The sequence below is a fragment of the Drosophila suzukii genome, chromosome 3 (assembly GCF_043229965.1).
Source record: "Drosophila suzukii chromosome 3, CBGP_Dsuzu_IsoJpt1.0, whole genome shotgun sequence".
NCBI lineage: Eukaryota > Metazoa > Arthropoda > Insecta > Diptera > Drosophilidae > Drosophila > Drosophila suzukii.
The window spans coordinates 64,766,486-64,788,146 of record NC_092082.1 but is presented as its reverse complement, the minus strand read 5'-3'; the positions used below and the strand labels follow the sequence as shown (position 1 = coordinate 64,788,146).

The 21,661-nt window shown below is 40.2% G+C and overlaps 1 protein-coding gene across 1 annotated transcript; it reads right to left on the bottom strand.

Moving 5' to 3' along the window:
- Positions 1-227: 227 nt before the first annotated feature.
- On the bottom strand, positions 228-14,922 carry Dfd (homeotic protein deformed). The gene is made up of 5 exons (XM_036818984.3): positions 13,611-14,922; positions 12,434-12,534; positions 12,191-12,368; positions 1,719-2,113; positions 228-996 (listed from the first exon to the last, which is right to left on the bottom strand). Exons 1-5 carry the CDS (start codon positions 14,398-14,400, stop codon positions 700-702), a joined length of 1,761 nt encoding a protein of 586 aa, XP_036674879.3. The 5' UTR covers positions 14,401-14,922; the 3' UTR covers positions 228-699.
- Between the last annotated feature and the right edge of the window lie 6,739 nt (positions 14,923-21,661).

The window sequence follows — 21,661 nt, the reverse complement described above, 5'->3', positions numbered from 1 at the left end:
CATCAGTGTGTGTGTCTTCTACGGGGACTCGTGTAGGCGGGTTAAGAAACTTATCTTCGGGGCTATCAATCAAAGGGGTTGTTTAACTCATTCAGGAATCTCATTTTCGCGAAGGCTTCTTGAGTGCTGTGTGCTCTTCGCTAAGAAATAATACCCCTCACAAGCAATTCATTTTAATTTTTGTAAATAAAAGATTTCCATTTATTTTCTTTTCCATATACAATATATTCTCTTTATTTCGATATACTTTTCAGTTTTCTGTTTTATTTGTATCAATAAAATAAGTACGAACTTACATACATCTAGATACGCACAACAGATGCCAACTACATTCGTTAATAATATTTATAATTACCATAATCATACAAATAATCAATTCTAGTGCTAAGTGTATGCCACTTAATAGCTATGACAAATCGTTCTAGGCTTTATACAAACTCTTAAACCTGAATCCTAGGGTGCTTAAGTAAAACTCATATACAACATTTGTGGGGAATCGGTGTTACAACTTTATAAAATGTGGGTCGTCTACCTAATGGTCGGTCCTTAACTAACTACGTTCACTGTATACTCCGATTTGTCTTTAACCTTGCCTCGAGTACAAGGTTATTGATTCGAAATGAAAAACAAAACTACAAAGAATGATAGGGATAGCTAATTTACAATGCTGAAGTCATCTTGAAGATCTCCCTGCTAATTCTACAGGGCCGTCAGATCGTAATCCTGTTTGATGTGTAGCTGAAGATTGGTCATGAGATCGGATTGCTGCTGTTGATGGTGTCCGTGCAGGTTCGTGTGACCCAGTTGATTGTTATTGTTGTTGAGGTTGCTGTTGTTGTTATTGTTATTGCCGCTGCCATTGTTGTTGCTGTTGCTGTGGTGCTGCTGAGATCCCGCATACGAGTTGGCCGTCTCAGGTGCCGCCGGTATATAGGGCGGGTTGCCCAGGGACGAGCTGACATCACCGATACTCTCCAAACTATCCGAACGAATGCACTAAACGGGGAGGAAGAATCATAAAGTTGTTCAGTTGGTACATAAGTAATCTATAGTCTCTAAGCCCTTGTGAACAATACTTCTCTATTTGTAATTCTTCTAAGTTAAACGGGATCTTAAGCCAAAGCTAAACTTAGCAACATTTTAGGAAAGTAGTCACCAGGTAAACGATCATTATTATAATAAACGGACATATCCTCAAAACTCCTATCAATGTCTCAAAAAATTTTACCCGTTTGGTAAATAATCCAATTATCACAATTCCATTTTCTCTGTTTCTCTGTATCGGGCCATACACTTTTTTAAGAACTAATATTTCGAGCCCAGTCACACGCCAAAAAAAAAAGTTCCTGCCAAATTTAAGTAAAACATTAGTAGCGAAAAATTGGGAACAGGTTTGTTTAATTTGTTAGTTCCATTGAGGCCTTCCAAATTTTACTTCACCACCATATACTTTTAAAATTGTTCGTTCATATATAGTACTTTAATAAGTAATTTTTAGATCTCAATTAGTTTTGTATTCATTGCTAACTAGCCTAACGTTAATATGTAACTCAAATTGAATGGGCAAGCCTGCTTCGTGCGTGTTCCAAAGTTAATAAAGTGTAATTTGCTTTAATGCATAATAATAATAAAATAAATGAGCACGCAAGAGTGCCAGTTCTGAGAAGTAGATGGCCCTAAGTGCCCGTTCCTGTTGACTTTCAACACGCTCCACTCACCTCATTCATCACCGGAGTCTGCTGCGATTGCTGCTGTTGCGGCTGCTGCTGCTGCGTCTGCTGCTGCTGCGATTGCTGCTGCTGCTTCTTGGAGGCGGCCCGCTTGGAGGGCTTCTTGGCTACCGGTGTTGGGTTGCCGTTGGCGTCCACCGTCTTCTTGCGCACGTTCTTGGTGTTGGGCAGCTTGTTGTCCTTCTTCCACTTCATGCGCCTGTTCTGGAACCAGATCTTGATCTGCCGCTCAGACAGGACCAGCGTATGGGCGATCTCGATGCGCCGGCGACGCGTCAGGTAGCGGTTGTAGTGGAACTCCTTCTCCAGCTCCAGGATCTGGTGGCGTGTGTAGGCGGTGCGTTGGCGTTTCGGCTCCATTCCCGGCTGATAGGACCCGTTTGCTGCACGGAAAAACAAGAAGGTTCGTTGTGATTGGCCAATATAAGTGGAATTGTATATTCCCTTTTTGAGAAAAAATCAAAGAAAATTTCAAAAAGCATAATCATATTTTTAGTTTTCTAATGAAATAATTATCAATAAGACTAGATCACTGGAATATTATTATTTTTAATATCTCCGAAGAGTTTCCTGTTTTTTTCCTCCGTGTAAAACATGCGGAGAGAACGCAGGATTTCCATAATTAATGATCAGAGAACATAAACAATATACAGGGGTGGGGGTGGGGCACCACAATTAATACACTTCAAATTGCGTTTCATAACAGGCCAAGTTCTCAATAAATCTCCCAGATAAGTTGACAACCCTTAAAAAGCCCCCGCCGAAGTTTTTCTCGCTTTCACCTTGGAACTGGACAGTCCGCGGGGGAGGGGGTGGTGCCTTAGGGGGCGGGTCAGGGGGTTAGCCCGCGGGCACATGAAAGAACCTTGTCAGTTGGGCCCAGGATAATTAATCAAAATCAAATGGCGCGCAACTGCCAGGATGTCAGGGCTTGTCCTTGGGCCTCCCGAAAAATTACGCGGCCGCAGTTAGTTTTTCCGGCTGGAAAATTAAACACATCTGGGGGTTGCATCCTTCCGCTTTCCCCCTCCACTTTCTTACTCCGTTTTCTTTCATTTTTATCGCCGCCAGATAAATGCCTCGCACCTGCCGCCCGTCCGAGATGGACATCCAAATTTATACACGCTCCATCAATTTCAATTTGCTGCCATTGCCGCTGATGTTTCCATCAGAGTTACAGTCCCTCGCACTTCCCGTCCGGGAGTTGTGCATTTATAAAATTTTCATTGCTCTGTGACAGACAGCTTTCGATTTGATAGAAATATTTCAATCCCAGCTCGGCGGGCCGAAACTTAGATTAATGATATGTGTCCAGCCAACCGTTGACAGGCCCCCCAAAAAGAGGGAGGGGCGAGCACTGGGATGGGTGGTCCACTAGAAAAAAGGGACTCACATGGGTCAGGTCACTACAGAACTACAGAGAAGAGCGGAACAGATGCGTCTAAGAGCTGCTGACAACTTTTTATTTTTATTATCTTCTGTCGAGGTGACAGGTCAAACAATGTTAAAAGTTTCATTTTCAAGGGTAAGAGAATGGAATCCAATATTGCTTGGAGTACCTTCAAATGGTTATATCCTCTTTGCTGTACAAAGTTGGATAATACAGTAAAAAGGTATACCAACATGAGCTGTTCTTGATGAGGAAATATAAAATAATATGGGCATACAACATTTACAAATGAGGTATCCAAAAGAAAATACAGTATGCATTCAATACAAAACAAGGAAGAACGCTATAGTCGAGTACCTCGACTATCAGATACCCGTTACTCAAAGGGAAATGGAGATATGCAAGCAGCAAAGCGAAATTAAAATGCGCCACCTACCGGCGGTAGACAGACTTAAGCGTTATGGGCGTTAGAGTGGGCGTGGCAAATTTATTTTTGGATCAATCGATAGGTATTGACGACACCAATACATTTCAGTTAAAATTTTGTATCTAGCATGCAAATTGTGGGCGTCACAGATTTTCGCGGTTTGTGGGCGTTTAAGTGGGCGTGGCAAACTTTTTTTAGGTCAATCGATAGGTATTGATGAGAACAATACATTTCAGTTAAAATTTTCTGTCTAGCATCAAAACTGTAGGAGTTACAGTTTTGGGCGGTTTGTGGGCGTTAGAGTGGGCGTGGCAGTCTACTGAAACAAACTTGCGCTGCGTAAGAAGCTCAGGAATCTGTACGCCAAATCTCAATAGCCTAGCTCTCATAGTTTCCGAGATCTCAGCGTTCATCCGGACAGACAGACGGACAGACGGTCAGACGGACAGACGGACAGACGGACATGGGTAGATCGACTCGGCTAGTGATCCTGATCAAGAATATATATACTTTATGGGGTCGAAAACGCTTCCTTCTTCCTGTTACATACTTTCCGACGAATCTAGTATACCCTTTTACTCTACGAGTAACGGGTATAAAAATCAATTTAATGTGTTACAAGTATGGGAACTGAAATGTGAAACTAGAAAAATAAATAGAGTATTGAGAGCTAAAGTGACTTAAAGTCGTAAGTGAGCATTGAGAGCTTTTTCTCAGATTGGGATTCCTTAAAAATATAAAGTTGAAAGCGATTCTTTATCTTTCCATCATTTGTTTAGCCACAGGCTTAAAGCGAAAGCCATCAAAATATTTTTCGAAAACGTCTACCACATTTACCTTTAACACTTTATATTTAATCAACAACATTTCGCTTAAGACTAACATGTTAGACTAATCCATCAATTATTGATTCGGGCTGCAAGGGAAACAAACCATGAATCGAAAACTAAAAGAGAACCGGCGAGGGACGGCAGTAAAACCGAGGCGAGCCAACTGCAATATCAATTACAAAACCCCAAAGGAGCAGGGAATAAACCAGATAACGAACAACACACCGATTTCAATGTCAGCTGCTCGAAAAAACTCGGCGCTGGCGTTGGCGGCATGCTGCGTTAATTCGTTTTTAATAAGTGCGTATCATTTCATTTCAACATTTCAACGAAACTGCCGGGCCCGCGAAGCGGAAGAACTCGGTCCAGGCAGTCCAAAGGAAACCGCAGTGTCATGGCTTAAGACGAAAAACGAAACGAGAAAGAGTGCCAATTGCATTTAAACCGGCAAGAATGGCAGCCAATTTAAGAAAATGCCAGATCATACAAGGCCAAGGAAATCAAGATTGCACAAGAAATCCCATCGGGGGAGAGGCTCCTCGGAGGGGATGTTAGGTGGAAAAGTGCTAAAGAGCTGTGAAAAAGAATTGGCGCCCCCGGGTGGATTGGTGCGTAGGCAGCAGCTGTCCCTCTCGATTCCGCACTTTCGTTATGGGGCCTGGGTCAGGCTGTCGGCATGTTTGTCCCATCCGAATATCATATGATTTATCATGCGTTTGTGACTCTACATTTTCATGCAGCCAGGGCGGAGAGGCGGATGAAAACTATGTCAGGCATTATTTCATAATCCGCTGTTGTCTGGCGGCCTCATTTGTGGGCTTAAGCCAACCCGATTTTGAGGCGCGGTGGCCACCAGACAACTTCCGGGCTTCGATTCGTTACCTCTTTTATTTTGCATTCGATTCGAGAAGATGCCCGAATATAAATGATTAATTGCCGGCCCGATAAGCTGAGAGTGTGTAAATGTCTGTGATTAATCCGAAAAAGAAATTTGACTCGTGCCAACCCGAAAACAAACATCAAAATTTGTAATGAAAAATAGAAAGAAATCAGCCAAAAATATTTAACGGCTGTCATAATTCATTTATGCAAACATCAGTCAACAGCATTTATAGCCAGCGTGGAAAAAACGACACAAACCTGTTCACCTATTAGAGAAAATCGCATTTCGAATGCAGCTAACAAATGGCAAGAAATTAATTTTTGGTCTGCACTAATGAATGCCCGAGCGGAGATTGCGCATACGCCGCGTTATCCAGCTGGGTTCTAAGTTTAAAACTTTACTCGGAGCTCGGTTTTTTTTGTGGATTTTTTTTATTAAAGTGTGTGAGCTCATGGCAACAACAACGAGAAGAAGAAAAAAGGCAAGTCAACATTTCAACAACAGCGGGAGCTGCATCAGCAGCTTGTCAAGTGACTTGCAATTTGTGGCAGGCAAATAATAAAAATAAACATGAGCTCATGCTACTTACACATGTACGGGCAGAACACCCAAACCCTCGATTGTATATATACCACGCCGTATATATAAGCTTACATATGTGTAGAGCCGTGTATCCAAGTAAAGTACCCGCAGCACTTGAACTGGTTGTCGTGCTGTGGGAGAATCGTTCTCCAACTCGAATTTTGTTAATTTAAACGCAAATACTTTGGGCGCTTTTCAATGGCTTTAAGCCAAGTGCACAACTAAATGGAAAAATATGTTAATTTAAGTAGAGTTGAAAGGGTTGCAGAAAGAATATTTTGCGAATATACTAAGCGAAACTAATTACAAAAGGGGAATTACAATTCTTCCCGTTTCCTGCTTAAAATTATAGGCATACAATTTTTTTTACATTTTTGGTTTTGTGATTTTGTATGACTTTTTTTAAGTTGAGTAATAAAATACGTCTTAATTTGTTACAAAAAAAATAGTTTGTTACTTTTAAAGATTAAGCGGTTTGAGAAATATTTTTGTATACCTAAGAACTATTTGTAAATTTAATTGTTTGTACAAATATAAACACAAAACCCTAATTATTCTATTTTAATTGAAACAAGATATGAAAACCAATATTTTGAAATGACTTTCTATTTCGTGTAAAGCTAACTTGATTGAGTTTCAAAGCAATCGTTTTCCAATTTCAAAAGTATTCGTTTCACTTTCGATTCTGGCACCCAACAATAAAAGAAGCCAATCGAATGACCATCAACCATGTTATTCAACTAAGCCGAAAATTCAGCACTTGTCCCAAGACGGAATCGTTTTGTTTTGTTGTGCTAACGAAATGGAAATAGAATGGATCCGAAAAATCAAGCGAAACCGAAACCGAAAGACACCAAAGTGCAGAGTACCAGAAGAAAGACAACCCGAGCTAAGAAGCTCACGACCCAAACTCAAAAGTCCGGCGAACAATGGAGAACGCGTAAGACGACCTTGGAGAATCGTTGCTTTCGAGACAAGAACCCACAGAAACCCCACCGTCTATACATATATCATACACTTGTACAAAACCCCAGCTGGACAATGGGCAGAGTGTGGCAGCAGCAATAAAAGCTCCGCTAATTAAAGCCAATTTCAATAATTTGCACAGCTCCAGAGAACTTTATTGGCGTAAATTGCCGAACCAAAACAGAGAGGGCAGTAAAAGGAGTGAAAGAGAGAGCCACAGGGATCGCTAATTATGCTTTGTGAAGAATCCAGCTGAGACTCAGCTGTTCGTGCCCCATCTGTCATAAAGGCGAACTTCTTAATTTTTACTGCGTCATTTTCATCATTGTCATGCCCTGGGCCGCCGGTGATTACTCCCCTGATTCCTCGCCCATACCACCCCCTTTCCCATCGATTTGCACTTTTGCAAAGGCGCAATTCCCCCCGAGTTTTTACAGCATCTGTGTCTGGGCCTCGTGTATCTGAATCCGAATCTGTATCTGTATCTGTATCCGCGGCTTGCACTTTTTTTGCCCGCCTCTAAGGCTTTTCCGCAAGTCATCGGGTAACTGTGACTCTCAGGCAAATCTGCCTCATGGTGGAAACTTAATCGTGGACTTGCCATTGAAATTCAGTTACAAGGCTGTTCACGTTCCACTGTTCATTGAAAGCGGCTATACCGTATCTGTAGCTGTGTGTATCCCCCTGTATAAACACGAAACTTGTACGGGTTTTAGCCGCCTCATCTCGAGCCAACGTCGTGCATGAAATCAATATTATTCAGTCAGATCCATCACAGAATTTATTTCGTTCAGTTTTAGCATTAGCATGCGGCTCAAATGGTTCTCAAAATGTTCTAGGGCTAAACATTAAAGTAATGTATGAATATTTAAGGAGCATTTGAAGAAGAATACCCATTGAAAAGGTTGTGATTTCAGGCCTGGCTTCTTTCATTGATTTATTTTTCCTATACCTCTTGACTTTCGAAGAATCTTACTTGTACATTAAAATATATTAAAGTAAATAAACTGATCTGATTCGAAAAGTATAGGCTTAAAATTTAAATAAATGTACTTTAGCTCCTTACATCGCAACGTGATCTAAGCCAGAGATACTAAAATAGGAATTATCTTGCGTTAAACAGAGGAATATTATCTTAGTGAGATGGTTTGTAACCCAATTACAAAAATATTACACTTTTTGTTTTATTTTGCCTGTATTATTCTCCTTAATTAAGATTAATCGGGCCAATAATTTAGCAGAAACAGGTGTTGGAAGTTACATTACTCAGATCGTTGAGCCTGGTGCGCAAAGCAATCGGTTTTTTTTGTCAAAACTACGCCTTGAAAACCGGCGAACACCGTTTTTTTCAAGTTGATTACACATATTAAAGATAAAAACATTTTGGATTAATCGAATTATTAATAGTTTAAAAAATGACAAAACGCGAATAAAATAGCAAACATTAAATATTTTTAATTAAATCTTCAGAAAATTTTAAATTTTTTCAGTTGATTTAACGATACACCATTAGAAGCCTTTACCTTATCATACCTGTTACTCGTAGAGTAAAAGGGTATACTAGATTCGTTGGAAAGTATTCACCAGATAGATGAAAGCGTTTCCGACCCTATAAATTATATATATTTTGGTTGTCAGGAGCTAAACGTAGTCGATCTAGCCATGTCCGCCTGCCCGTCGCTCTGTCCGTCCGTATAAACGCTGAGATCCCGAACACTTTAAAAGCTAGAAAGTAAGGATTTGGGATGCAGATTTTTGAGGATCTGAGACAACGCCGGTTTATTTCAGCAGAGTGCCACGCCCACTGTGAAACCCACAAACGCCCATACGCCCATGATGAAACCTGTCTATCGCCCATATTTCTTAAGATTTTCTAAAAGAGTAAATTTTTTTTTGATTATCAATATCTTCATGCTAAAAATTGTCGAAATCGGACTATTCATTAAAAGGTTATAAGCAAATAATGAAATCGACGTTAGGTGGCGCCGTCGCGGGGTGTACAATTGTGAACAGCTTTGCTGCATATATCCGTCTCCATCGCACTGCTCTTAGCTGAGTAACGGGTATTTGATAGTCAGTGGCATCGAATATAGCGTTTTCTCTTCTTAATTTTCGTAAAATTCTCTTACCAATTACAATGTTCAACGGATAGTCTGGGCAAATTGTTTTTACAAATAAAAACAAGAAAGAACACTGTAGTCGAATACCTCGACTATTAGATACCCGTTACAAAAGGGAAATGGGGATATGCAAGCAGCAAAGCAAGATTGAAATGCGCCACCTACCTGCGATCTCAATATATGGTTATGTGGGCGGTAGACAGATTTATGCGTTATGGGTCAATTAATAGGTATTGACGAGACTAATACATATCAGCTAAAATTTTTTTCTAGCATGAAAATTGTGGGCGCCACTGGCTTAGGAGGTTTGTGGGCTTTAGAGTTCGGGCACAAAATTTGCGCTGCGTACAGGGGCTACGGATTCTAAATCTGAGATCCCAATTCTCTATATTTGATAGTTTCCGAGATATCCGCGTTCATATTTACGATTTTTTAAAGTTTGTGGGCGGTTTGCGGGCGTTAAAATGGGCGTGGCAAACTTTTTTTGGGTTAATCGATAGGTATTGATGAGAAAAATACATTTCAGTTAAAATTTTTATTCTAGCGTCAAAACTTTGGGAGCCATAGTTTTGTGCGGTTTGTGGGCGTGGCACCCTGCTGAAACAAACTTGCGCTGCGCAGGAATCTCAGGAATCTGCATGCCTAATACCAGTATTGTAGCTCTTATAGTTTCCGAGATATCAGCGTTCATACGGTTATTGATCCTGATCAAGAATATATATACTTTAGGGGGTCGGAAACTCTTCCTTCTGCCTTTTACATACTTTCCGACGAATCTAGTATACCCTTTTACTCTACGAGTAACGGGTATAAACATCTACAGTATACAAAATGGCTAACACTTAAAAAACACACTTTTGAAAATTTTTTTTTAAAAATCGAAAGAAATTGGTTGTTCTTGGTCCAAGAAACCTGCTTATGAAATTTAATACTTTAACTTTCTTTTAACAATCAACAGTCGAATATAATTCAGAACGTAATCTTATCAATCGCACATAACTTATTAACTCGGAGATTAAATGAAGACCGACTCCATTAAGTTTTCATTACCTTTCAACACTTTTAATGGCAACTATTAAATAATCCACAAATTGCTCCCCAAATCCGATTCACACCTAGCCTCGCTCTTTCCCCCGACGGAGTTTTGAACAAGTTTTAGGCCGCCTCGGGGCAAAAGCAACATAAATTGAGCAAGAGACCACACGCCACATCGGAGGCATAGTTTGGGCCTTAGTTTCGGGCAAGTGCTAAGCGAGTGTAAGTCATTTGTAAAGGGAACAACATGACACCGAAGGGGACCCGGGGTCACGGGTTTTGGGGCATAACGAGACGGATGCCAAGACGCTGGCTGAGATGATGCACTGGCGATAATCAAGTTTCGTCTTGTTCTCGTGGTCGTGCGCTCATGATAAATGTCACAACATTAACATCAAATGACACGGACCATCCGTCACTCGGTCGGAGTTTTACCTCAACGGTGTGGGGGGGTGCGGTATCGGAATCCGAATCCGAATCCGAAGCGGAGTCGCTATAGTATACCATGCGACTGTGTCAAAAATGCCCCTGAGCGATCGTTTGTCTGTCTGTTCAACTGTCTGCCGCACTACTTCGATACTTTGTTTTGATGTTTGATTTTTAATGCTGACACTCAAAAAAATATTTTCACAAAATAGAAAGTGTAGAAAAGATATATTACGGCCATGTTTAAATAAAAATTAGTTATTTCTTTTAAGCAGATAAATGAAATCAAATACAATTGCAATTGTCAACAAACCCAAAGTGAATTGTTAAAAATATGATATCTTTCAAAAAAATTTTTTTCCGACTTTGTTTAAAAGATTTTAAGATTGCGAACAGTCCAAAATTTTTTTTCCGTGAAACAACAAATTCCCAGTGAGACTAAAACTTGGAGTGGGTACTGGGAAACAGATGAACCGATGAGGCATTTGACAATGAGCGAGTCAGAGTGGCGTTAAGCGAAACGTTATAATTACCCATTTGGGTCAAGGTTATGGTCGAACTGGAGTACTCCGACGCTGTGCTAATTAAAAAGCAATCTATCAGTTTTTTCGTACCTCTTCCCGATCCTCTAGTAAATGCATTCGTCACCTACTTGCTGCCCGAGGCATCCCCAATTCAGTATTATTAAAACAATAAGCGGCGACAATCGCCAGTTGGTCAGTGGATATTGTGGTAGCACACTCGGTATATGGCTGAATGAATTCCTGCGTTGGGCGCGACAATTAAGGGTAATTATCTCTGCCAGGCCAACACTGTCAACTCAACTCAACGGAATCCATTCAGTCGGTCTCTGGATCTGGTGAATGGAACCCAGTAAAAACCTGTTCTCCACGTCCGAGTTTACTCAAAGGTGCATTCAGTTTTTGTACCAAGAATAATGCGACACCATATTCATAAAATCTCTGTTTGTTGGACCTAAAGAATGAATGTAAGTCAGTCAGATTGGTTGCAAATTGTGTTGTAAATGGTTAGAAAGCCCGAAAAGCCAATAAAATTTCGCATTTGCAATTAAAAAAAAAAAAAAATGTTCTATTCTTCTATTTACATATTTACCAATTTAATTTGTAAGAATATTTGAACAATCTGGTAATTTCAAAAATATTTTTTTTAATCTTGTATTGATATTACTCGAATTTTGTCAGAAGATGTTTTTATGGAAAAACATGGAATTACAGAAATTTATCCCTTCCTGTTCCATTAAATTCAATATAAGGTCATACATGCAGTCCAAGACGGCAATTCCCTGTCTCCTCTATTCAGACATTTCAATTGGCACTGTACCATTCAACAGTATAAGTTGACTTTATGTCGTTTCAAGTGCTAAAAGAACCACTGAAGAGACCTTATTACCAGGAGCCGCTTGAAGTGATGATTGCAGGCGAATGGAACACACTCGGCGATATGTGCATTATAATATATAGGAGCAGTATGTACAGGAACTCGTCATTTGGTGAACACGGTTCGCCCCTCGACACAAGGCGTGGCACTCTTGATTTTGATTAATGAGCTTGGAGTCGCAGTTTTCTTTTTCTGTTACCCGGTTGGCTGGTGTCTTTGGCTTTTATTTTGTTTATTTTCATTTCTGTTTTCGCCAAAGAACGAACATTACAGGGGCCTGTCAGTGGATCAAGTGGGTGTTGGCAGCTAAGTAATTTAATTAGCATACCCCGAAAAATGGGCCACAACATGGGGGCGCAACACAGAGGGGACGGAGGAGGGAAAAGAGAAACTTTCAACTTACCCACTCCCGCCACATGGATCTTCTTCATCCAGGGGTAGATGATCCGTTCACCATCGGTCGTCTCCGCCATCAGATCATCTTCGCTGTCTGAGTCCCCGAGATCATCGTCGTTGTCGTTGGAGCCCAGTTCGTCTGGAGACCGATCCAGCATGAGCCGATCCTCCTCCGACATGTCGTCCTAAACAAGTCAATCAAACCTTCGATTATGCGTTCTCTTATGGAATATCTTTTCAGGGTATTTACATTTTCGGATCCCATATCATCACAGCGCAATCGCATCCCCAGCTCTTGCAGTTGTTGTCCAGCAGGTACAGCTTCTTCAATGCGTTTCTCTAGTTTTAAGCCTGCAGGGAACGGATATTGTTTTATTTTGGTACACAAGATATCTTTTTAGAAGGATGAAAAATAGTTAAAATTACAAATTGAGTGGTATATATTACATAGTCAATAAATTATTGTTATAAAGTTGCGACTTAGCGCAAGGAAAATGTTAGGTTTGCTATTTATTACCTTACTGTTGGGACTTGAGATTTAGCAGCCTTTGAGTACTATACTTAAGTAGTACACTTTAAAGTTACACAATTTACACAGCCAATAAAAATCAAACGTAAGCTTAAAACTGCGTCTTCAAAAAAATATTAAAATAAATAGTATTCTGAGGTGGGTACCCGAAGTTGAGAGTTTAGATTTTTTTAGGGACATAAAGGTAGAATGTTTTTTTAACAATGTCAAAAGGGTTATGTTATTTAGGTCATTGGCAAAATGAATAGGCCGCAATAAATTGGTTTTATAATTTGTTTCTCAAAATCCTTGAGTGCTCCTGAGATTGTGATTTTTTCCACCAAAAATAATAAAATAATGGATACTTCGGTCCCTGGATTTAACCCAAGTCATTTACCCAATAATTTAAATTATGCTTAGGCAGCTTAGTAACCACATTCATATCTGTTTTTTAATACATTTTTCATTACGGTATTTATAGTAATAATTGAGAACGGATAAAAGCCAAAATCGAGTGTTTACTTAAGATCAAAAGAGTTGCGATTTCGTCTCGGAAGCAGATAAAACTTCATATTGATTTTAAGGATTTGAGAATGATTCTTTTTGAGATTGTGAAAACTGTTTTGAAAACGTGTTTTTTGTTGGATTTGGGTATAGTTTAATGGAACCTCTTCCAAAAAATTATCGTTCAATAGAATTTAGGATAATTACGTGATAAAACAGTCATGAAATCTGTTCATCACATTCTACCAACGTAATTAGTATCCGGCTCGTAGGACCTCGCTTTGAGATACTTGCAAAATACGTCTTCAAGTCTTTAATTGCTTGAAACTGGCATTCTAAAGATCCCACAATTTTAACAAAGGGATATGTCTCTAAGCGACCAGGAAAAGTAACGATTTTAATAACGTTGACTCACCTAATTCCTGCAGTCCCAGTGCCGTGTTCGTCGGTGGTTCCGTGGAGCTGCACTGCAGGGGCAGATCCATCATTTGGGAGTGCGGCGAGTGTCCTTGGGAGTGGGTGCTGCCGACGCTCCCGTTGGCCGCCCCATAGCCCCCGCCGTATCCGCCGTAATATCCATTGGCCGATCCACCCACTGCTCCACCTCCGACCACTCCTCCGCTTCCTGCGCCGCTGCCATTGCTCGAATTTGGGACGTTTACCGCAGGACCGTACCCGTTCGTGGGATCGGAGTGCACCGCCCCCGCGGATATGAACTCGGGGGCGTGGTGCACGTAGTAGCCGAGGCTCTGGTGCGGATGTGCGTGCGGATGCGAGTGCGGATGTGAGGGCGGAGTGGCAGTGGCGTAATTGGAGCTATAGCCGCCGGCGGATGGCTGGTGGTGTCCGGATAACGCACTATTGCTATGGTGGTGCGGCAGCGAGTGGGTGTGCGAATGGGAGTGGCTGTGCGGATTGTGGTGGTGCGCCATATAGTCGCTGACCATGTCCGCCGGATGCATGGCGTGCGGATGTCCCGACATCCCGCCTGCTCCACCGCCACCCACCGACCCAACACCTGTCCCTGCCCCGCCGCCGACGGCACCGCTCATGTGACCCGTGGAAGCGGTCATCGAGTAGTGGCCGTTGTAGTGATGATAGTCATCGGCCACCGGCGGGAACTTTGGGTCCAAGCTATTGCCCATGGACATGGGACTCTGGACATGATGAGGGGCATGCGGATAACCCATGAGGAAAGAGCTCATGACGGAGGATCGGGAGGTGTTTGTGCTCCAGAGGGAATTTGGGCTTTTTATTTTTAGATGCTTTCTTTGACACTTTCACTCGGCTTGCACATATTCTGTAGCTTTTGCTTTTAGTTTAGTAATTATTGGTTGTGGTGCATCCCACTTATCATTAGTAGTGATAACTCTTAAGATTATGTTGATTATTATAAATGAAAGCTTTTTTATCAGAACACACGTTTGTCCTTAGATTGTAACAACTTTTTCAGGAAATACGGTTGGTTATCTAAAACCAATATCACTGCTTGTTCACTTTTATTGTTTTAAAAACTTTTAAGCTTGAGTTGCACTTATTTTTGGCACTTTCGAAAGCCTTCGAACCTTGTGATTCTGAAAAACTTTGTTATAGCGCTGTTTTCCGGTTTTAAAAAAACGATTTTTATGAATTTAAAACACACACTGGCAGAAAAGTCGGACGCTTCGGTTTTACGAGTGCGCTGCGAACACGAACCGTTCCATTCGAGCCGATTTTTTGTTATGCTCGCTGGCGATAACTCTCCGCGCGAGCGAACCTGTTTCGCCACTCTTCGCTCGGCCGTTCGCTCTCTCGCTCGCTCTCTCCCACCGCCATTGCCATCAAAACGGGTTTTCACTGCAGCAACAATCGAAGGACGGCCCACACACACACGCAGCGCGATGGAAGGAGAGCCATGCATGTATCGCAGCCATGCTGCTCGCTCTTTTCTCACCCTCCTCCTCGGGCGCCATTTTCCACCACCGCACGGCATTCTCTCTCGTGTGCGAAGGAGAGGAAGCACAGGTCCGAGAGCGAGACGGCAGGAGGTTTGGTCACACCCATTCAGAGCAGCCGGCACAGTGAGGGCATCGAATATTGAGCCAGTTGAAGGAAAAATACTTTGGAAACTCAAGGTACTTATCTGGGAAGTTATTATACCATAAGTTTTTGTTTAAATTAATGGAACCTTAGTTCTTAGTTTGAAGAGTAACTAGTTAATAACATAGGTGTATTAAATGGGACTAGTTACATTTTCATAAATTTCCTAGGGAAGACGTTGTTAAATTATTTAAGAATTTAGGTTGTTTATACATGATTGAGGAAAGAACAAGAAACTTTGGAACAATATTTGCAAGCAACTTGGATTTATAAAAGTTTCAAAAAATTTCAAGGAATTTCTAATATAATAATATTTTTAATTTAACCTAGTACGATTTTCGGAGCTACCTACTAAACACAATTTAGATCGAGCACTTACTTTAAAATGTTCCTTTAAATTTCTTTTTAATTATTTGTTATTACGTAGCATTTACTTCAAGTCTCGACCACCACTGTATTGCTGACTAATGCCTATTTACCCCGCCTCGACTGTACGACCCTCTCACAGATACAACATTTTGGTCGTTTTTTTGGCTGCGACTGTGGTGGTAGCTCGGCAGTCATGGCGCACGCTCGAAATCTGAAGTCGGCGAAAAAGTCGTCTGGTCCAAGAAGCACCGCCCATTTTCAGAGGGCTTTCATCGATCCCCGACAAGACATAAGTGTGGATATGGACCAGACCATTTATTTTCCACTTTCGGTATTGGGTTCCTATAGGAACGCTTGGAGATGCAGCGAACTCTTGGATAACAGCAGTATTGATCTTGAAGAGGGGAAAGGAACTATTGGATGCCGATTTCTCCGACTGTAATCAGCTACCGAGTTGGAGAGTCTGGGCTGACTTGCAATAATTTCAATTGAACAACCAACGAATATCACTTTGGCATAATGTTCTCCTATGTGGTTATTGTTGTGGTCTCGCTGGGGCTAGGACTGTTATTGTTGTTATCATTACTACCGTGATTTTCCCTCCGATGCTGTTGTTATGGCGATGACGGGCATTTATTCAAATGAAGCAAGCAAAACATGGAAAATCGATAGAATGATTGTTGTATAATGCATGTCGAGAAGGTCGGGCATTTAACGCTTTAATATTGTTTTTAGTAAATATTTAGACTGACTCATAAGCCGCATTAAGATGGAAACGGTCGAGTAAAGGTGATAAATGCTTGTATTTTGGAGTATTCTCTGAAATATTAGAAATGGATTGTAACTGAATTGATTTGTTGTACATTGGGGTTGTTATACAAGCTACAGGACATTCGCTATTATTTTTTAATGTTCCGTAAATATTATTGCATGTTAAGTTCGATTAGTAGGCCTTTCTAAATATTTCCGCTGTTTTTAAGAATGTATTTTAGATAAAGTGATTCATTTTACAAAAGGGGTACGCTTTTACTCTTTTCACATAAAAACAGTAACATGAATTCGTGTCACACTTCTGAAGTGTGTTCTGGATGTGACTTCGGCTAATTGCCGAATAATTGAACCGCCCATAGACTCACCAAAAATATCTTAACCCCCTCACAAATGAGTCCACGTGCTGTGCCACCTCCGCGTCAATTCCATATGTTAACGGGAGGAAGGCGATAAAGGAGGTAGGGCCACTAATTAATCGACTTCCAACTGATTCGATTTTGATGGTCACCATCAAAACGTCATTAGGCCAGTTAAGTGTATAAAACTTAAATTTAGTCTGCGGTTCGTCGGCCAGCTCATGGGTGTACATGTTGGTTTAGGTATTTACTCCACGTTAAAGGGTTCGAATTAATTGACTAGCGAATGCTAACAAATGAGAGTTGCATGTTAACTAATAGTATTGTGTGGTTCATTACGCTCTTTTGTTTACAAAATAATAAAATAAACTTGCGAAACTTAAAGTTAAATAATTATTTTAATAACCACAATAATAACCATACATGTGCTAAAAATGTTTTGAAGTTTAATATATTTTAAATAAAATTGTATTTAGAAATGGGGAATTATGTACCCTAAAAAGTAGAATTTTAAAACTTCTTGCTACTGCTTTGTGATTAGACAATTCAAAACCTTAAGTATATATTGCGACAATGTAAAAAGACTTTTGTTTTCTCCTTTAAATAAAAAAAGGCAAAATGGATAAAGAAACCGTATATTTAAGAAAAAAAAAGTGCGCTTACTATACCTAAGAACAACATTTCTAGGAAATGCCGTTCTGTGGTAAAATTTTCTGCAGTTTTGTAAATCTTTTCTCTATTTTAGAATTGTTTTCTTAAAAAAAGAAAGTATTTTTTTCTATATTTAAGATAATAATAAATTATTAAGTATCTAAGAGTCTTTCTCCTTAAATTACTTATCAGAAAATACAGTTTTTATCGAAATATTGTTTGTTTATTAATTTTCTTTATCCCTATTTTGAACTAAAGCCTTTTCTTGAATATTTTTCATTGCATCTTTAGCATATTATATTCTTCCTTAAACGTTGGCCGAGGAACTTCTGAGCTCACTCGCATTAGTGGCTGCTACATTGAATTTTCTCAGCTCTGACACAGCTCCTTAGATGGATGGAAACTCGAGGTGGGTGGTTGGGTTACCCCCCGGACTCGGAGGAATGAGGGCTCGCTGAGAGCTTTTCGTCAGCGGGGGATGCTATGTGGTACAAAAAGGACGACTCCGAAGGGGAATGTGTGTTTGTTGCTATTGCCTGCTCTTTGTCCGGGGCATTTGAGTCCGAAATCCCAATTCAGATCCAGCAATCAGTTGCGACTGTCAGGCGGCGGCAGAAGGAAGTTCACTTGCTGCACGAGGCAACACAGAAACGTGATTAATGATGTCGCATCCACATCCACCGAGGCACATTACGACCACCAATGCGAATATATGTATATATTGAGAACCACCATGCCTTGAGTATGGGATTTTCTTTGTTTTCAGCTCGCTTCTTTAACCCAGCCATCAAAAGTTTGTGATATAAAATTAAGAAGCCCGAGAGTGTGTGATCGAATAATATTATGCAAAAGGGGTGGTATCCACAGCCACTGATTAGCTGCTAATACTAGCAATTAGGAATATGCTACTCATGGGAATGGGCACGCAAAACTTTTTTGTGATATCCCAGACATTTTTCTACTTTGGCAAACTTATGCTGATTTAGGTAAACTTTTCTCGAATCTTCTATTGAAATTTCATGTTTTCTTTTCTTGTAGCTTTCAAACTAAGAAATGTGGCACTTTCTTTGACATCAATTTGTTACTTGAGCTGCACACAAAAGTAACCTCTGAACAAATTTTCCGATGTAATAATTATGTGGATCCAACACATGGAAATTCCATTTTGCTTAATGAAATAGCTACTCTCACAACAACCCACGCTATAATATTTAGTAGGTGTACTATTAAAAAGTCACTCAAGCAAATGCCAAATAAATACCTACTACTTTTCTTAATATTAGTAAAATATCATTTATAGTTAAATCACTACCAATTTTACCCATCATATTTTATTCAGTCAATGATAATTATATTTGCAGTTCAATAGTGTTAACATTATTAATTTGATCTTAAAAGATGTCTTGGTCTGATTTTGTGTCTGGAACTTTCTTCAGCACATTATCAAAATAGTTAGTGGACTTTTTTCTAGATGTTAAATATATTTTCTAACAAAACGTAGTGTTTGGATTGACCACGTTTTCCTTATATATAACGATAAGCAGGATAAATATTTTCTTACGATAATTTTAATATTGAAAAGAATCTCAAATCCCTTATTTTTGCGCCACTCCCCAACCACCCACTTCCACCACATAGACAGCCTTCAGTTAGGGACTGGAATTCCAATCAATCTGGTATGGAAATTGTGTTAACGACATGTTGACAAGTCGACGTAGACTCCGCCTAACCAGGGGAACTCTGGGGATAAGGAACGGGAATGGGAGAATCAGGGATGTTGATTAGCTCGAGACCCAAGTGGAAAGCTGGAGGTTCTTCCAGCGAAAACAACAGGACAATGAAGGCTGCCAGGAATCGTTTGCCAAATGATTGATTGAGTGATTAATGATTGACTGACTAGCTTACTGAACGCCCCTCAAGTGTGTGGCTCTCAGAATTAAAGCCAGTTTTGACTTTTATAGTCATTAAAGTCATATTTACAATACCAATCGAAAGTTTGCATTTACCTTCTCACTTCCCCAGAGACCTGAAACAATTAAATGTGGTTCAAAATATCTCTGGCCATTTATCACCGGCCTCAACTGTTTACCTGTCATATTATGCCCAAATCGGGCCTAGATGAACTCCAAGTCCCGAGCGGAGATGAATGTTTAACGAAATTTACACTGCGGCTGTTTAAAATAATTACACGAATCACTTAAATGAGTCGAAGCCGATCGCTTTGGGGCTATACGAAAAAAGCGGAGACTGGAACTGGACAGGCACCCATTACCATGACAGATTATCTCTGATTGATTTAATTTTGCTGCACAACTCACCATAATGAAGCCTCCGATGGGGACTCGGAATATCTCAGCGATATCTGCTGCATGTGGACCAGACCAAAGCTTCGGGCCAAAAGCAGACCATCGATCGCCTTTTGCCGCCAATTGGTTGGAAAAGATGAAACCCTAATTGCCTCACATTAGCTCCGAAAACTTAAGAAATCTCCTCGAAATTATGCTTAATGATGCTAGCTGTTTACGATTTTTGGTAAAACCGTGTCTTTGAGTTCTTGCAAGAAAGTGAGAAGATCTGTGGGGTTTGGGAAGACGCCTTATCGAACCCATCATCTAAAGGCGCCATTAAAATATTCACATATCACTATATATTTGTCATTTCCAATGTCGTAATTAAGTCATCAAATTAGCAACAATAAAAGGATAATTGCTTCTAAGAACCTCATCTTTCATAAGCTCCCAGCAATTATCCATAATTTTGTAAATGACTGTAATGAAATTTTAACAGAAACAAAATGAAACTCATCTAATGATAGAATTGATTGAGGAAATTGAATAGAATTAATTGAAGCATTCGGTAGGTTGGAAACAATATTGTTTATCAAGTTTTTAATAAATAGCAATTAAATGATGAGTAGGCAAAATGAAAATGAACAAAAATACGGTAAGAATTTTTACAACTTTTATTTGGGTAAAAAATGTGGTTTGCAGAACTATTTGCCTTATGAGATTGTTTCTATGATTTATATGTAAAATAGGTAGACAGTATTATTTTATTCACGGGTATTATGGCGAAGATGATTTATTATTTTTTGGAGCGCCTTCAACCGTTTTAAGTATTTGCATTAATTAAACATGTACAAACTAAAATGTAGCTTGAATATCTTGTGGATAATAAAACATAGTTTTAGATAAATATTTTTTCTTTGAGTTTTGGCATTGGTCGGCTTTTTGTTAAAACCCTATCTATAACTATCGATTGCAAATTTAAAACAAACTACAAAGTTTCAACCACTAGATAGGAAAATCGCCTGTTAAGTTTTATCTAGTAGAGATTTCCATTGATTGACCCAAATACCATGGTCCAGGAAGTTACTAAACTTTCTTTAAATATTTTTCACACCAAGTTTTAGATATCCCCTCAAAACTTGCGCTTATCCATCAAAGAAAGTTTTTCTTTTCGGCTAGTTTGAGCCAAAAACCTTTAATTTAGTGAAACTTTTTGAAGACTGCCGATGTGGAAGCCGAAATGCCAGAAGTGGATGAGATGGAAGCGGTAGGGCCGAAAAGCTCTGCTCAAATTTCCAATTACGTCTGTGTCAATCATAATTAGTAACAACGGCGATTTTTCATTAAAGGGCCAGGGAAATATCGAACGGCAGCTCCAGCTCCGGAGAAGAAACCGGAGACCGGAGCATTCAGTTTCTCACACGTATCTCCCCGTGGATCGGGAGCGTCTAGTAAAATCCGAGGGAAAAAGGGGAGGAGCATAAACATGGCTAAAAGCGAGGCTCGGTTTGTTGTAACATGTAATTTGGTACGGCTCGCTGGCTGGCGGTCTGTTATGAATGTGACTAATTAAATTTAAAGATATCCCAGGGATTATCAATCTTTGAAGCGCATCGAAGATGGCCAGCGAAAGGGAGGGGCCGGGGGATGGGGTTTTGGATGCGGGACTGGCAGAACAGCAACGAAATTTCACAAGATACAACGCAAGGGGAACAACAACAAGCATCAGCACCAAGCGAGCACATTTGTTTCATGATTGAAATAATGATTAATGAACGGGCCGCCAAAATTCAATTCGAATTTACTATGTATTTGGCCCGGGAGGGTTTGGAACCTGGAACTCGCCGAAAAAACCGAACCCACACTCGAAGAATAAGAGCGAAGTGAAGTCCTCGTTTTAGCCGAGAAGCATAGTACCTATAAAATGTACTATTAGAATTCCGTAAATTATA

Bases quoted from the DNA above. Each gene is read 5' to 3' on its own strand.
- Dfd (XM_036818984.3), bottom strand. From the start codon at position 14,400: ATGAGCTCTTTCCTCATGGGTTATCCGCATGCCCCTCATCATGTCCAG. The intron at 12,535-13,610 runs GTGAGTCAACGT...CGTTCCCTGCAG, and splicing joins ACTGGGACTGCAGGAATTAG to GCTTAAAACTAGAGAAACGC. The intron at 2,114-12,190 runs GTAAGTTGAAAG...TTTTCCGTGCAG, and splicing joins GATCCATGTGGCGGGAGTGG to CAAACGGGTCCTATCAGCCG.